Genomic DNA, 18,315 nt, shown 5'->3' with positions numbered 1-18,315 from the left:
TGAATGACCCGTCTGATATCGCCACTAGCCTGTCTTTGGGGGACAATACCCACTTGATCTTTATTTATGAGTGTGGCTAATCCCATATTGAACCTGGTCACTAATATTTTGGCTAAAATTTTAATATCTAGGTTTATCAGAGAGATAGGCCTAAAACTAACCCATGTAGTGTTATCTGAATTCAGCTTCGGTATCAATCACACAGCAGCCGTCAACGAATCTGGGGTAAATGCCGCATCCCTTTGTAGATTGTTAAATGCTCGAGAGATATATGGGGCCAGTGTGTCAGGGAACTTTTTATAATACTTGGCTGTAAAGCCATCAGGGCCTGTTTTTTACCATTTGTAAAAGACAATGACCTTATAGGATCTAAAAGACTTATGGTTTATGGTTTCTAAAAGACATAAGGTTTATAGTATTTATTCATATCCTGTAGCTTGTTGGCCAAAAGTGAGTCTGGTTTGTCCCTATCTGGCTTTTTAATCATGCAAATAAACACAAGAAAGAATAAATATATTTTAAAAGATAATATTTAATTAAAAAAAAGTGCTTCCTGCTGTAATTAATGTGGAGTGTCTGCCAAAGGTCTACCCATTAGAACTGAGGTTATTATTGCTGTAATCACCTCCCATTCTATACAAAACAAGCTGGACTTATACTTTAAAGTGGCACAGCAATTACAAAAATAAGAGGTATAAAAAAAAATGCCTCCTACAAAAGGTAGTGCTTAACCCTTACCTTTTCAGCAGCTTGCACCTTAGATCTTTATTGTCTTCAACAGATCTTCAGCACTTCCAATTGTTGGCCCACCATCACTACTAAGTACTGATGTGACATACAGACCAGCTTTGGAATTATGGTGCCGAGCAAGGAACCAGGCTCCCAAAACACTTTGAAGTGTGTTGGATGGAAAATGTTTCTCAGCCACCAGAGTACTTGACTTTAACTAAGACAGAGAAGACCTGGAGCAACACCTGCCAGAAAGGCAAGTAGAGAGCATTTTCTTTTGCACAAGACAGTTTTGCTAATCAATAATAATGATAATATTGCCAAACAATTTACATTGTGTACAGATGGCCAACAAAATATTGCTGAAAATGACTGATCTTTAGCAACAGTAAAGAACGAATGAGCACTGTCCATACAGTACTGTTCTTCCTATGGAGAAGAAAAGAAAGTGGGCAGCATGAGTAAGAGGCTCCTCACTTTATCCTCTCCATTCATAAACAGCAGTGACCATTCTTGTCTTGTTTAGCGATCCACAAGGACAGATCTTTAAATGTCATCGCAAGTTTGAGGAAAGAGCTGTAGAGATGCTAGATTATGGTACAACAATTGCAAAAAGTTTGCCTAGAGTGATAATAAATTAGTGTTTCTACTTGGCTTTAGTGCTCTTACTAGAAATCCTAGACAAAAGATTTGACATGCGAGCCTTAAACGATTATAAATTCTTCTAACACTTTTTTAACTTAAATGTAGCCACCAGATTAGTTGAACACCCACAGCAAAACTAAAGCAGCATCAGGTCAGTATAGAATGCGTTTTAGTTTTTCACTTTGTGTTCGACTGCCATCTTTGTAAGAATTTCTCTTCCTGTTGTGCGACAATTAACATCAGGGTAAGTAAGACTGGACTGGCGGCACATGTCCAATATATATATACTTTGCTTATCGCCTACAACAAAACTGGACATCAGCCACAAATATTGGCACTGCAGATATTTTTACCTAACCAGCCAGCTCTGTGGTCAGCTGCAGCTGTATAACCGAGCCAACACACAGATGAAAATCTCCCTATTGTTAGGTTCTTAAAAGCATGCTATGCTAACATAGATGTAGCAATTACCCAGACAGAATATTGTGAGGTAGAAAAAAAGTAACACAAAGCCTCTCCCTCAATATCATAGCCTAACACTTTTATAATAAAATTAATAGTTTGTTTATTACTGTCCCATGAGCCAACTGTCTGACCAGAAAATGTATAGCAAAAACACAGCCTGATGTTTTAGTCATTGATTGCAACCTGCATATAGCTTGTTCAGTCAAACTGGCAAAATATTCTGAAAATCCAGATAGGTAAAGGTAGCTATGGCTCCACTCCTCCTCCCTCCCTACTGATCAGTGAAGCTACCGTCACATTCTATACATAATTCTAGATTATTTTGGAAATAATCCGTACCTCTATAATGTTTTTTATTTTAATAAAAAAAAATTAATGGGGGCGAGTAAAAAAGAAACATTTTATAGATTTGTGTTTTAAGGGATCATTACATTTGAATGGTAGAGGTCATCAAAATATTAGACAAAACTGAGAGTTTTGTTAGGACTAAAGTTCCTTGCATAACATTGACAATCTGTACTCTTAGGTGTACTATTCAAAGCCATTTATTTGAGTATGTATACAGTGTGCCATGTCTTACCTTTGGTATTTTAGCATATTTTCCTGTTCTTGTGTCTCTGATTAAGTTTATATCTAAAATATCAACTTCCTGTAAGAAGAAAAAAAAATGAAAAGACACAGAGTTACTGGCAGTTATATTATCTTGTGAACACACACAGAACTGGCTATCTTTTTCCGCAAACTGTGATAACATTATATAACAATAAATAGCTATAAAATAGATTTTAGTATGCAGCCCTTTCAGTTTTTTAAACACTTATCAGGGTTCTTCAGAAAAGAACAATTTATAACACTACACAGATAATGATACATAGGTCATTAAAGAATAATGACACTTGTACAAGGCAAACAATATTAGCATTTAGGTTGATAGGTGAATACAATGTACAGAGGCAAAGTGGTGGACAGAATACTTGTTTCATGAGTCAAATGTGCAATAAATCTAATTTCCTCTGGATTCAGTTTGTGGGGAGGTCTCTCAGATGTGACATCTAAAGTAGAAGGAATAATATGCATCAGGCTACATTTTTCAGTATCCCTGCACTATAAGTAAAAAAAAACCCACATATCTAGATGAGGAGTGAGTGGTGTAGTTCACAGGAGGTGCCATTAGTAAGTAAACCATTGCAAGGCCTTGGTCTGTTAACAGGAAACTAAAATGAGTGATCTTAAGGCTGTATGAATAAATACAGTGCTACAAAGACAGCTATACAACATCATTTTAAATTTTGAAAAAAATCCAAAATCCAAAAAAGCTTGTCAGCATTGAGGATTTCAGAATTTTTTTAGCTTTAGTTTGGCTTTAAATACAATTTTTCAAAAGCCCCCCTGACTAAAAAGCAGCAGTAAACATGCACTTTTTCTAATGCCTGCACTGCCAAACTCCTCTCTGAGCTCTAGAAATGGTCTCTCAAGGTCTGCTGGGAAACAAATACTTCCTTGTAGCCCTAACTGGTACTACACACAGCTTTGTATACAATTTTGGCATTGGCATCCCCAGCCATTCAAGATGGCTGAAACTTCCAAAAAAGGAGTGAAGGAATATAAAAAAGGCATGTTGGTGTAAGCAAGGAAGCTCACAAACTGTACAGAACATTTTTCCCACCAGTCTCCCATTTTAAAATTGTATCATACAGCGTTGTAGAGGCTGGTGAAAAACTTAAAGTCCAGTGTTGAAAAACAAATCTGACACTCCTGGAAGTGTTGGAATCAGGAGGGGTGATACATAAATTGTATTATAAGACTAAAATCTCAGGTTATACCAATCAAGAGTAAGAAAGTTAATACTTAATGCAACCGCATTGTTGTTTATAATGAATTTTCAATATCACTAAGTGGCAAAATTGGCAATTCCTATCAAAGGTTTTTTGTTTCCTCTGGACTAAATGGTGGTGAATGTTGGAGATTCACCTGGATAGACAGTCTATTATACTATGGAGTTTTATACCAATCCAGGCATATTATAGTATTAGCAAAAAGTAACCTATACTATATGCTATACACGTACACTACACTTTGGCTTAAAGCCCCCCCAGTCCTACACCAGCAATAACACATTTCAGAAAACTGTAATTCCTAGCCTTTAAAAAACCCAGTTCCAGAAACCTAGAAATGGTATTGTGCATGTATCATATAATGATTCTTCTGTACACATCTGTGATCCATGTGCAAGTATACATTCGTTATTGAAAAGCATTTACAAATCATAAGTATTTTGTAACAAATGAAAAGAGTTTGGCTGGATGGATAGTGTTTATCTCAACATAGAGTGGGGGAACAAACACAGAATATAAAAAAATGTAAACACTAAAACCAGCTTTCCCTTCCTCCTCCTGACTTCTGCAAAATATATCATTTTAGGACAAGATCTGACAGGACCAATGCACCAAGAATGAAGCACTAAAAGAGAGGAACTAGCGCAGAAGAGGAGTTGCAAGAGACACGGACAGTGTATAAAAGTGTGAAGTTAGGAAACAGAGTGGAGGATAAAAGGAAAACGGAGGATAAAAGAAAAACAGAGATTTACTTATAGGAAGTAAAGGTATCAAAAGCCTGAGAGGCCGTGGGAAACAGAATATGAGAGAGCATATCCATCCGGTATCCAGATGTGGAGGAGGGGTAGGGGCCCAACTGGACACATCCAGATGTATCAAAGGTTCAAGGAACACATGGGATTTGGATGGACTAAAAATGGGAGGTTAACAAAAAAAGGAGGAAAAAAAAAAACGTCATCCAAAAGGAAAAAAAAGAACAGGGATTAAATATTTAAATTGGGGGAAGGAATATCCAGCTCCTTTCCACACTAATAAGTGTCATTTAAGATTATAATTTATAAAAGCAAACAAAAGCAATTTTGGACAAACTATGCAATTTTTTAGGCTTGGGGAAAAAAAGACAGAATCTATTTAAAAGGAAAAGCTGTTTGCTTTTACCAGTAACTCAAAAGTATCACTTTTTATTGTAGGAGTGCAGATGATTTTACTGCATCTATGTTATGAGTAAGGAACAGTAACCTGTGCACCCTACAGAAGTGACTAGCGGTAAGTGGGTTGGAGCCATTATTGTTGCTAAACACTATGGGATACAAGTTTTATATAGGGCTGGTGTTTTTTTGATCTGCCGGGTTTGGTACAGAAACATAGAACATACGAGAATACGAAAACGTGCAGTAAAAGGATTCCTTTTTTTACAATGGCCAGATTTTCCTCATAAATGCTTTATTAGGTATTTCAGCAAGTTGGAAAATCTTTGTGACCTCTCTGAATGAAGCTGTGGACTTTGACATATGCAATGGCATGATTCTAATCTTAATATTATCAGAATTGTATACAGAAGAATTTATTATTTCAAATAAAAGCTGGTAAAGTCAGCCTGCTTTATCATTTTACTTGTTGTGTGCCAGCAAGTATCTGCAGGAAAAACTAATATTTTCATTACATTACAGCACATCATTCAATTATATAACATGCATCGATCAAGATTTTCTGATAAACCCGTTTGCTTTACAACCAATCTAAAAGTGGAAAAGTTATTAACAGTCTGTAAAGTACATTTTACTTTAGATTGACTTGGATTCTGATTGTTTCATCAGATCAGAAACAGATTTGAAGCAATATATCTGCCTATGTGTACCAAGTTTTATTGCACACTCTAAGTACATCCCACCATGTTTTCAAAAGCACAACCTGGTTTATAATAAGAAAAAAAAACTGATTAGGTGGTGCAGGCAAAAGCCAATAAAAGTACGAAGCAGAAACAATGAGAATGAAAGTTGGGTCAGAGACGGGAAAGATAGGGTGTGGGAGCAGCTGTTACAATGAGATAACTGAGGGTGTTGGAACAGTTACAAACTGGGACACAGAAGTATGGCTCGTTACAGGACTTTAACAAATACTGATCTCTAATCCATATGGACTATTCACAGCTATTCTCCTGTTGTGCAGAACACCAGGGATAAACAAATCTCAAATGCTGGCCAGTGCAACAAAAAGAAAACTGCTCCAGCCTCCTAACGTGTAATATTTATTTGTACTCATTTAATTAAATTGCATGTTTTATTGTACCAACTGCAGCCCAAACTTTTTTATTTTTGTTTTTAGACACAGGGAGAGTTGTAAACATCTACTGCACTCTTGTTTGAAAGATTTTCTTTTGCTTCCTGTTTAAGTGACCACACGGACATTGAGGGGAATCAGTCCAAATGGGATGCTCCCCACTTCTCGCTATTATTGGGCTTGATTTGTTAAATCTCTCGAAGGCTGGGGAGGATACAGGTTTACCAGTAAAGCTGGGTGACCCAGCCAGCCTGGAATGGATTTCCTAAAAGTCCTTTTGCCATTTGTTAGCAAATGTTTTGAATCCTAGACCAGATCAATCCTATGTTTGCTGTATAACCCAGCTTCACTAATGAATGTGTATCCTACCCAGCCTTGGAGAGCTTTAATAAATCAGGACCATTCGGTATAAACGAACACATTCTTGATACCCCTTTAGATGTTCATGCTTTTTTTCATGTTTTTGTAACTCATCTATTGATCACACAGCTAAAATGTGCAACAATAAGCGGTCAGCAGATATGAGAAATGATCATCCTACTTATAAACTATGCTGATCAGTTGTTTATTTACACACCAAAAAAATCTTGATTGATATACCATGTGACTGCAGTACATCATCACGTCTTAGAAGACTAAAACCGGAGTAATAGGCAATTCTAATAAAAGGAGAAAGGGTTGTCACCCGAGTAAATGATGTAAAGAAAGCAGCAACTGCAAGGAGCTTTTAAAGGTATGTAAATATGTATTACAAATGAAAACAACAGTATGAATGACCTTGTGTTGCTGAATATTATTTGCATTTTTGATTTAACCATAGTTTTTCTCTAAGGCATGGCCATAGCATACATTTTTTTCACCTAAAGTTTAGATGAATTTGTATGCCAATATAAACTCAAGTGGCTCCTAAGATCCAACTTATTTATAAATATTAGACAAAGCTTTATGCAACAATGTATGTATAGGGTAAACCTTTTTCCCAAGATCTAAGCTTGCATGTTATAAAACTTTGCAATTACTTTTTTTTGTTTTTTTTTACAGTTTGATTGTGTGTGTCACAAAGCAGATTTTTACATCACACTAGAATGTTCAAGGCCTTAAGAGAATATTATAAAACTTAAAGATTTCAGGATTTTTGTTTTATAATAATAAATCTTTTCCAAAATGCATTCCTTTCAAGTGTCCCCTAAATGCATTTATTACTCACCATGTTTGGGCACGTCCAATAGAGATAAAATCCCATGCTGTCCACACGAAGTGTAACCAAAGACTTGCCGCCATTTTCCTGGAAAACAAAAAAATAGAATCTCATGTAATTATTTTTGCAGATTATGATTCCCTGTTATAAACATTAAGCTTAAGCTAAGTGTTATCCAAAATCAGGACTGACCACAGCCAACAATATACCTGTATACAATACATGTTCAAATCAAAACAAAGTCAAAACAAGTGATTTGTGCAGCTCTGTGAAGAACCAGTTATCAAAGTGAAAACTATTACCTAAACAGTACATGTGCTTTGCATAAATGGCAGAGGGCAATCATAAAGCTTGATGTTGTAGACTACCACCCATTTTTCAATCTGCTGTATATGAGTAACAGTTTTAGGACATGCTAGATCTAAAAATAAAAAACAAAAAAAACTGACCTGAAAGGCACAAAATGCTCATTGTTAAGAAACCCCTAGCCACCTCTGGAAGAACCCTGGCTGAGAAACACTGGTCTAAGGAGAATGTGCTAATGTGATTTTGCACTGAATCCCATCTGCATTAGAAAATGGTATACTTTAGAAAAATAAAGTAGATAGGTAAAAGTATATAGTGTATGTAACATCTAACACTTGGCCATGATTTGACCATGTCCAATTTTTAGGTGGTCTTAAATTAATACCAGTTTTGTACTACCAAATAAATTCATTACTACATACAAAGTCATCTGAATACTGAACCACGGAGTCAGAGCAGAACTACAAAAAAGTCACAAAACATAGGGGTAGCAGTAGTTTAAAAAGGTCCAAAGATGCCCTGTAGTTTATTACATACTGTTTAGTGTATTCTGACAGATGTTTTGATGACTGTATGGCTACAGGAGAGATGGTACACATTTGCTGGATATTTGCCTCAAGCTTTTGGTCAAAGGTCTTTTACCTATTACAAACCTTGGCAAACATTGTTACATCAAAAAATTAAAACTTTAATTAAACAACAGCAAACACTAATCCACTATATAAAACTGGAATAAGCTACTAATCCCTTCCTGAAGGTTTAATATTGGATGAAAAACATTATGGTTAATAAAAAAACTCACAAGCATGACAACTTCTTGTGCATATCAGAACCATGGATTCAATATATTTACCTAGAGATAGATGCTATTAGTCTGAAATACTTGGTAGAAGTCTGCTCTTTTTACTCTTGTAACCAATTAGACTTATTTACTAGATTCGTACTAGATTACAAAGTATTTCCATTTTGCTTTAAATGATGGCACTAACTGTATTGTGGCTGCAGTGTACCATTTCTGAGTGGTGGAGGCTATGGATAAAATGGTAGGGTGAATGATCTGGCAGTGAGGATGGTAGGAATTGACGCTACCTTGCAATTTATGCTTTTATATGGGTCGGTGAGGAATGGTCAGTAGTTGGCTTTACATTGTCTTCTGTTAGCTGCCAAGTACTAAGCTAGTCAGATGAGCCTCTTGTTTGCATTAGAAAGACGGTTAAAAACCCTATTCCCCCAATCAAGCATTAGAAAAAAGAAAACAGAATTCCATTTAACCATCATGTTTTACTACCATCTCTCTAATTCTGTTTCCCAAGTCTAGTTTCTCCTAGACCAGATCTCAATAGTCTCCTCTGTCTCCTGCTTTGCAAGCCTTAACCTGCATTTATAGCAAAATACTTCCTGACAGACTTGCATTGCCAGTTTATCTTACAATTAATTGCAAGAAGCAGGTTGAATTGCTCCTTGCAAGCTAAAGAACCTAACTGTTCAAAGGAAGAAAGTGTATTGACCATTGGTCAGCACAGAGGAAGCCGTGTGTTCTCAGAAAAAAATCACCTGGCACAGCCATAGATCTAGAACAGCAAGCTGTGAGTTATGTAAACCTGACATTGTAGGAATAGGGATTCACACCTTGTTGTTAAACCTCAAGCACCAAAGTGTAAACCACACAGCAAAGATCGAAGTATGCCTCTGTTTAGCTAAAGAAACAATGACAGATGAGTTTAAAAAAAAAAAAAAAAAGCATGAAGGAGTTAACATGTTGAACAGAAAGCACTGTTACTAGACAATCCTGGATAAAGGCAACTATGGAATCCAAAGTGACATAGACATGTTCCAGAGGTTTTCACGGATTTCCACCATCTCTCAGGTCTGCTGGATGATTGCCAGTGCATCAAAAACAGTTTTTACATTCTACAGTGCCAACTTTGTTTCAGTGAGTGGAAAATAAATATGTAATATAAAACTAAAAGGATTACTTCCTCCCCAACTCTACCCCTCAAAAAAAGGTGGGAGTAAACAGGTAACAACCAGAACCGCAACAGATATTCAACACTGCCATTTAGCATGCAGCAAACAGTCTGCAGAGTACATAAATAATTTGTTGTTGCTCCAGTTTATTTCTGGTTCCAATATAATTAGTTTACTTATGTAATTGCCTAATAATTGGATAATTTACTGCATCTTCTATTCCTGTTAAAGGTCCTTTAGACACAGAGAAACGTACACTGGGGCTTTGGAGAGAGTTTTTTTGTGCTGCAGAAATAACACTGGACAGCAACTATAGTACCAAGTCTTCAAAACTGGGATATTTGCAGTCAACAATATATAAAATTTAGATAAATTCTAATTTCAGTAAACGTGAAAGAAACAGATATAACAGAGGTCCCCAAAGACCAGACCTGTCTGTATTGTCTAACTAGCCAAAGCTGGAACAAACTAATGGAGCCTTTACCAAATCAAGCCCAACCTTCACTAGAAGCCAAGATAAATGAAGCTGTCCTATGTATGATGTGTGATAACATATACCAAATGCTGAATTCCATGTATGAATTGTCATATTACAACATATTGGGATTTTTACCTGGGCATTGCTCAGAAGCTTAAAAATGACAGTTTTAACAAGTTTTAAGAACCAGCTTACACAGTGTTTCAATTAAACACCTAAAGCAGAGTGGGCAGTAGACACAAGTCTGCCTTTCTTATTTAATCAGTGTTATTTCCTCATAGACTTCTGTGCGAGGTAGTTGAACAGTATAAAAATGACTACTAATGTTTATTTGATATAAACAGAGCAAAAAATATTCGGACCAATTACTTCTGTTAAGCAGCGGATAGAAGCTACAGCAATAATGAACTCTGACCTAAAGAAATTGTTATAAAATATTTGTTAATATAAAGGACATATCAACGAGGGGAAATCAACAAGGTTCATCTAGGGCTGCAAGTTGCACTCTGAGATCAGCTAGGGAATAAATCAGAAAGAAAGACAGAGTTAAAGAAGCATTCTTTTTCCTCTGTTATTGCTACATGTACTTCTTACTATAAGTAAGTGCCATTACCTAGGAATTTTAAACCAAAATGTTATTCATAGGTAATAACGTTACAATTTTATTTAAAACATAAATGTAACGTAGAGATGTGAAGCTTGGCTACTGTAAATGATATTTAAAGCTTATTGATGAAACTTCTACACATTTTTATAAATCAATATTCTTAGAAAAGAATTAGCCAAAACTTTTTTCCTACTAAGGATCACCTGGATGCCTTACGACAATGAGACACAAAAGACAGCCAAGAGAAACTTAAGACAAGTTTTATATTTTCATAAATATACACAAATTTTGTTGGCAGACAAACAAAACACCACATACCAACAGAAAAGAGTTTTGTTAACCACGGGATAGTAGTTCAGGAGTGCTACATGATCCCCAAAGTATCAGTAAGTTTGGGGACAACAGTAGTAAAATATTAAAGTGTTTGGAATGAGAACAGTGGTAAGGAGAACAAAAATACAAGAAACAAGAATGCTATGTGTATATGTACTCAGTAAAACTGGTTACTTCTTGATCCTACCAAGTACAACTGCCTCTGATCATCAAGACAAAGTCAACTGACACCTCCTGACCTTAGAAATAAAATAACTTATAATAATAAGAAGAAATAATAACTTATATTTATGGTTATCAACAACATATTCATAGCAAGCCCACACTCCCCTCTCTAGCTGCCTGTACTGTGAAGTGATTAAAACTTAAAAAGCTCAACAAAGACTGACATCTTATTAATCTGTTTCTAACATTTTAGAAATATTGGCTGTTTTATAATAAAATATTTCAGTGCCTTTATTGAAAAACTTTGCAGAATAATTTCTCCACAATATCCAGATGAATAAGAGTGTGTTTGAAGTGTTTACTATTTATTCAGAACACTAAATTCTTTTAGTGAACATAGTCTGAGCACAGGTTCACTTTAAGCACTATATATCATGATAATCGCAGACAGAAAACTGTCAAATGTTGGCAGAAAAGATCTAAATCAACTTAAAGCAAAAACATTCAACAACTGCCATCAATGTAATATGGATTTCTGCTGCACTCTAAATGTGTCCAAAACATTACACAATTCACTAACCCCTTAGGACAATCATTTTCATAACATTGCTTTTCAGACAAAGAAAACGAATTGTATAATTTGCGTGCACCACATGTGGGTAGAAAAGGTTGAGGACTGCATATTAGTGTAATATGTGTGCTGGCTTAATCCAATTAGTCTGAGTACAGATCATCAGCAGATAATCCTGTAATTTAATTAACATTCTGCTATTCACAGCAGTTCACAGTGCAAAGAACACACTGACAAACCTATCTCCTGCTGGGATCAAGTACAAACCCATACAATGCCATGTAACTCATATATTAAACATCTATAAGCAGCTACAATTTAACAATAAAGGTTCTCAGATCAACCCAACTGTCTAGATATGATTTTTTTAGCTTTTTCAAACACAATTAGGGTCAAAATTGGTAGCCATCTTGGTTTGAAGCAGAGGTATCTCCTATGTGGACTTCTTTTTAATATAATAGTTGTATTCCTTGTCATCATACAACCAAACTTTTCAAGATATTTCTGATTGGCAAGAATTGGATATTGACCAGTTAGAAAACAGATTTTCACTACATATACGGTTTAAGTTTGAGATTTTTTTTTGTGTTAACTTTATGGTACTTTGGATGACATCTGCCAGAGCAGTTCGCCATCTCTCCATGCTTAAGCACTAAACATGTCCACCAAGAGTCCCTGCCATTGGTCCTCTTCCATGTCTAATGACCCAGTGTTACTAACGTACTACCTATGTACCTAGGACGTTAAGGATGTGCCTCCTGGCTGCATGCAATTAAGCTGCCCTAGACCGAGTGGAACAGCAAAACAGTGCCACCTTATTGCTTTGTTTAGAGGACTCACTATTTTTGTTACACTGGGGAACGCATTTTTTGTTGAGTTCGATCTTACACTTATTGTGTAAGATACACTTATTACACTTGCTATCACATCCAGTTTTTAGGATACAGGGTACCCTCCATTTTTGTCAAAAAACATACAAATTTTACATACACAAAAAAAAAATCAAATAACTTGTATGTACGGTTTATTTAAATTTCTTTTGTTCATACAAAGGATTTATTGTTACTCATGACCTTCAAATCTTGGTGGAATCGTTCACCTTGCTCATCACTGACTGCACCAAGGTTTTCTTGGGAAGTTAGAAAGATGGCTTTACAGAAAATGCACCTTGATGCTCATAATGCAACCAAGCACATTTTGTAGCTCTCCAAGAGTTTCTGGACAATATCTGTGTAATTATTTGCTTGTGTGTTTCCAAGAAAGTCGTTGACAATGGCTTTGAGTGATAACCAAGCATTCTTTTCGACTTCTGAAATTGTCCTGATGAAATGTTCATCTTTGATGAGCTGCCGAAAGTGTGGACCAAACACACTGGCCTTTATTTTTTCAAAATGACAGGCTAGGCAATGCCAAAATTAGGTACTTGAGGTCTCCTTCAGTTGGCAAAGCTTTAGTGTACTGCTTCATCAGACCCAGTTTTATGTGCAGAGGCGGGACTATAATAATCTTTCTATCAACAAGTGGCTCATGTAGAATGTTTGGATCACCTAGTTTTAGGGCAGATCTTGGTAGGCCAATTCCTTTTCACTCAATGCCTCCCATGAGCTCTGCTGTCCCACATGCACAGATAACAGGGATACTTGGTGTATCCACATTGCTGACCAAGAAGGAAGCATACCATTTTAAGGTCAACATGGATGACTCATGTGTCGCTGATATTGCAACAACTCAATGACTTTCTTTATATCTGCATTTTTTTCACAAAGAGAAACTGAATGGCCAATTGGGACTGACCCAAATATCTTGCCATTGTGAAGGATGACACACTTTAAGCTCTGCTTTGAGCTATCGATGAATAGTCGCCATTCAGTTGAGTTATAGAATGGAATTCCCAATTCCTCTATTAAACCAGGTATGTTATGGCAATACACAAAACCACTGTCAGTTAATAAGTACTGCAGAAATGCAATTCTAAAGTACGATACCTTTGTTTCTTTTTCAAGTAAGTTTTTCTCACGCAGTCTTGATGCTAAGAGTTCTGAAGCCTTCTTCCATAGTCCTAAATCACATGCCAAATCACCCAACTCATGCTGATCAAATCCTTGACGACAGAGGCTTCTTCAATTTCAAACTCTTCATCCCTGTTGTCACCTAGTTCATCACCATATTCATGTTCTTCAAGAGAGGGTAGTGTAACGAAAACCGGCACCGGGATTTCATCTGAATGAGCTACTGGGCGTATAGCCGATGGTAGACTAGGATATTCTATGTTACATTTATTTTTCTGAAGTTATCACTATACAAAAGTAACAGTCACTGACATGATCTCCTGGCTCCCGCCAAACCATAGGTATACCAAATAGCATCTTATCACGTGTTCTTTTGTCCACATTCGTAAACCCTCGACATACTGTTTGCACACCTTATGGGGGCCCAAGACTTATCTTGATCATCAAGTTTAACTTTAAAATATGCCAAATAGGTTTGCTCTACAAATGTGCTGATGTTCGCCCTTTGACTGGGAATGGTGAAACTGCCACAGATATAACACAATGAATTGGGGTTGTTTAGGCACTTATGACAAGAAGCAGCAGAGCCAGACATGATCTGAAAGAAAGGAAATATGTGTGTAAGTAAAAAAATACATTTATTCACTACTAGAGCAGCGCACATCCTCTGACCACACTGTCTTGCGTGTAAATGAATAGCCTATACAAATCCACGCTACAGTAATCGCATTATAAGCGGTAGAGAAAAAAACTGACGTGATAGAAGAAAACTAACTGCTCTTTCAGAATCAGCATACCTATTTTAGTGTAAATAAGCTTAAAAATTGAAGTCAACAAAAAATTTGTTCAGAATTGTTCCCCAGTGTTATTGATATAATAGTTTTGCAAATGAAAACTATTTTAGAGGAAAATGTATGCTGCCAAGCCATTCTGGATGAAACAACTAAAAATAACAAACAAAAGCAAAGCAAAAAAAAAAAAACAACTAAAAAACAAAAATGTAAAACACTTTACCTTACAATATAATTATAACAGCTTGAATGTGTTTCTTGTTCAAGTGTATAGAGGAGTATTGTGCATAATTTGAGCACAGGTTTTCTTTAAGCCCTGTGTACCATGATAGCCACAAACAGACATTAATCAGATGTTGGCAAGAAAAACTTTATTCAGCTAAAGAAAAAACACACTTTAACTACCACCACCAAGGTAATATAGATACGTTTGCAACCTAAAAGGTATACTTATTAAAAAAAAAAAAATAAATCACATTAATGGTACAATTCAGGTAAATCTCAAAGATCAAAGACAAAAACTTACATTTGGATGCTGCTTCTGCAAGCAACTGTGAATCAAAATTCACAATTTGTCTTGGAAGCCAACAAATGGCAACCTGTTCTTTTTTCTTGTTTGTGTTTACAGGGGAAAATAATCGTGTAATATATCTCTGTAGAGCATCTTTGCCAATCAAAAGATCTTGGGTACGCATTGTAAAGTGAAAACCATTGGTACAATGATCACTGTAAAATTATTTTTATATTCTAGTAGTTGTCAATACACCCACAGGTTTACCAACACACTGTTGCAAAAATAATGACATTTGTATAGGTCAGTTAGTTGCATCTTCCATACTTGGAACTCGTTCTTTGGTTTTAGAACTGTAGATTAGTAGTTTGCAATATCTACTGTAAATCACAGATGTTCAGTTTTGTTAAGGACACACAGCAAAAGATAATGAAGTTGTAGCAATAAAAATATACTTGTTCCTGATCAAAGAATTACAATTAAACAAAGTGCAATATGTAAGCAAACAGTTCTTAAAATATTATTTGTCTTGTAAGGAATACAGCCAGCAAGGCCACCCTGATTAATGACTGTCCTTGTCATATATCAGGTTCTGTACTGCAGTGTACTACTGTAATACCTGGCTGCATAAAGCCTAATTAATGTGTCCTAATATATAGGCACTTGCTTTTTTATTACAAATCAACATCTGGGCAGAATGAGGATCAATAATTGATCACAAAGGGTATCATGTTGACTTGTTAATTATCAAATTGAAAACACTGTTATGTTTAATGTTTCAAATAAAAAATATGGTGAAATTCATTATAATTTGGATCAATCACCCAACATGTGAAGGCTTAAACTTTTCTTAGGAAAGAACTAGGTATGCAAAGAGAAAAAGCACCAAAACAAGAATATATAATGTCTATATATTACAATTTTTCAAAGAATCAATTGAAGCCAAAATATACAAAAGATTCACTACTGATTTGTTGAATTTGTGTGTCCAGAGTCATTCTTATCCTTGGTTGACTAAATGCCCGATTGCTGACCTGAAACAAGCATATATTTAGGTGATGTCAGAACACATGAAACCCTGACATGACATGCTTGCTCAGTGTGATCCTCATAGTATGTAATTATCAGCATGACAACCCAGAACTTCCACAACAATGGCTGTTCCATTTCTCATTAAAAGGTACTTGTCACGCAGAGTGGAGAAAGTCATACTCAGTTCGCAAAAGCATTAATATTCAATAAAAGTTGAAGTTTAATCTTTTCATATTTAGCCTTCCCTGTCCCAGTAACCCGCCCCCACTTCATTCTGTAAATTCTTTACCAAGTGAGCCTTGGTATAAGGAAAATTTAGAAGAGCATCATGTTTATGCCAACACAGCCAGGCCTGAATTTCCTGTCCTTCCTTGTATTTCAGGTTTGAAATAGAAATACAATAGTACAATGGCCATCTGAGGCCATAACCTATGTTGCCTTGCTACAAATAAAGGCCAGAGTTGAATATCTGCAAGAAATATATTAGGCACTACTGTAAATCAAAACCCTATTCAACTTGTCTGTGCAATGGATTAACTGGTCAGTAAACCCAAAACACATTATTTTTTAGAAAATAGAAGCACGTTCTGCTCACATACATAATGAGACCTCTCCTACTAGCACATAACATGAAACTAAACTGACATTTCCTTTGTTACATAGCAGAAACAACTGTTTGCACTTATCAGCAATTTTTTGGATAAAGGAGAGACTGCCTGCAGAGTCCTTTATTAGGTCTGCCACTAGACGTGGCCAGAAAAACACCTATTAGTCCCAGATTCTTATCACAAATATTTTAGGCTTTGACATACGAATGTGAACAATAGTAATGGGTATTTTGAAGAATGGAGGTTGAAATATTTATTGGCAATGTTGTTGAAGAAAAATAATGAGTGTACAATGTTTGCAAAGATTAGATTACTAGAAATTTAAATAGAACCTTTTGACTATTCCTAGATTTAGTTTCCTTTAGATACAAATGGGGTTACACAGACAGCACATTTCTCACAAATAGACCTGTTTATTAACAAAGTATAAAATCCATGTGAACCACAAACTCAGCTATAAGTGGCTGCCATGAGCCCATCACCGGAACTGTAGGAGGTGCTTGCTGCCACACATGGAATTAACAAGCAAGTCATGACAAATAAGCCCCATGTAGAGCTTACATGCATTCATGCCAACATTCATTGTGAAGGTCGACTACTGTAAATATGTAAAAATGATGGTTTGGCATCACTGGAAAAGATGTAAAATGTCAGTGGCTGAAATTAAAACCCACCTACAACTTTAAGGTATCCCCCAGGCATGTTAAAGAAAATGAATATTTTAAACACCCTCTCCCACTTGTATTTTTATTCTAATGTTTGATTTGGTACATTTTCCATTGTCTTAAGCTTCTCATACACTTTTTTTTTAGACAGTAGTTTGCCGATTAGTCATATTTCCAGTTTGTTCATGACCACCTTGTATTCCACCAGTGTTTTTGCATAAATTCTAACAAATTGGAATCCTGCAATAATTTATTCCCAACTAAAACTCACCCAGCTAAGGTTTGGATCCACACTATTTTAGTAAATATAGAGACATATAGTTTTCTTTATTTGTTTTAACATCCCTGCTTTTAGACTTTTAATACAAACTTCTAAAACAGTTTATTCAGCTTTTATGGAAAACAAACCTTCTCCCACATCATATTCTTTGTCGATCCAGAACCTGACATATTTCACCACCCTATAGTAAATGTATTGTTATTGCCTGTTTTAACTTGTTTCTTTTCTTTCTGAACCACTGTTTTGTTTCCCTTGTCCTCTTTTCATTCCCTGCCTTTCCCATGCTCCCCCTCTCTCTCAAGATTTCCTTATTTGGGTTTTTCATTGAAAAAAAAAAATCCTAGAAATGTGCTGGTCATTTTGTAACACAGATATACAGACATCCAGCTGCACACAGACACTGTCACTGCACAGATTTACACAACCATACACAAAAAAGTACTGCCAAGTATACATACACATTGAACATCATACAATGCGGAGGCTCACTTGAATATAGGGAGAAGGATTATGGGGGAAATAACTGGCCAAATGTATCAAGTACAGAATGAATTCTGAAATTTAATCTTAAAATGTATCTTAACATCTACTGCGGAATTTCCTTTAGAAATCTGCCCTTTGTTTTTATAATGATATATTGATATGATTGTTGTTATCTATATTGTGATAACAGAATATCTAACATTTCTATCTTTAAAAATTCTAAACTGAAGCCCTTGGGGAAAGCCAGATAATAAAGAACAATTATATTATTAGATCCTTTTTAGGAGAAAGGGACAAAACATCTGATGGTTGTTTAGGGCTCACAAATCATCTACAGTACCTTTGGGAAGGTTTTA

General features: G+C 35.8%; 1 protein-coding gene across 2 annotated transcripts in view; it reads right to left on the bottom strand.

Annotated features, from left to right (window-relative positions):
* The window catches only part of PLCB3 (phospholipase C beta 3), a 100,415-nt gene that overhangs the window by 38,530 nt on the left and 43,570 nt on the right, over nt 1-18,315 (bottom strand). For both annotated transcript variants that reach the window (XM_072421493.1, XM_072421492.1), the window contains exons 2-3: nt 7,162-7,239; nt 2,420-2,488 (exon numbers count right to left, since the gene is read on the bottom strand). In XM_072421493.1, the coding sequence (XP_072277594.1) occupies nt 2,420-2,488; nt 7,162-7,239 (147 nt within the window). The remainder of the gene's footprint in view (nt 1-2,419; nt 2,489-7,161; nt 7,240-18,315) is intronic.

The sequence above is a fragment of the Pyxicephalus adspersus genome, chromosome 9, assembly GCF_032062135.1.
Source record: "Pyxicephalus adspersus chromosome 9, UCB_Pads_2.0, whole genome shotgun sequence".
NCBI classification, from domain to species: Eukaryota; Metazoa; Chordata; class Amphibia; order Anura; family Pyxicephalidae; genus Pyxicephalus; species Pyxicephalus adspersus.
The sequence above is the reverse complement of the archived record's forward strand: the minus strand, read 5'-3'. Positions and strand labels throughout refer to the sequence as shown.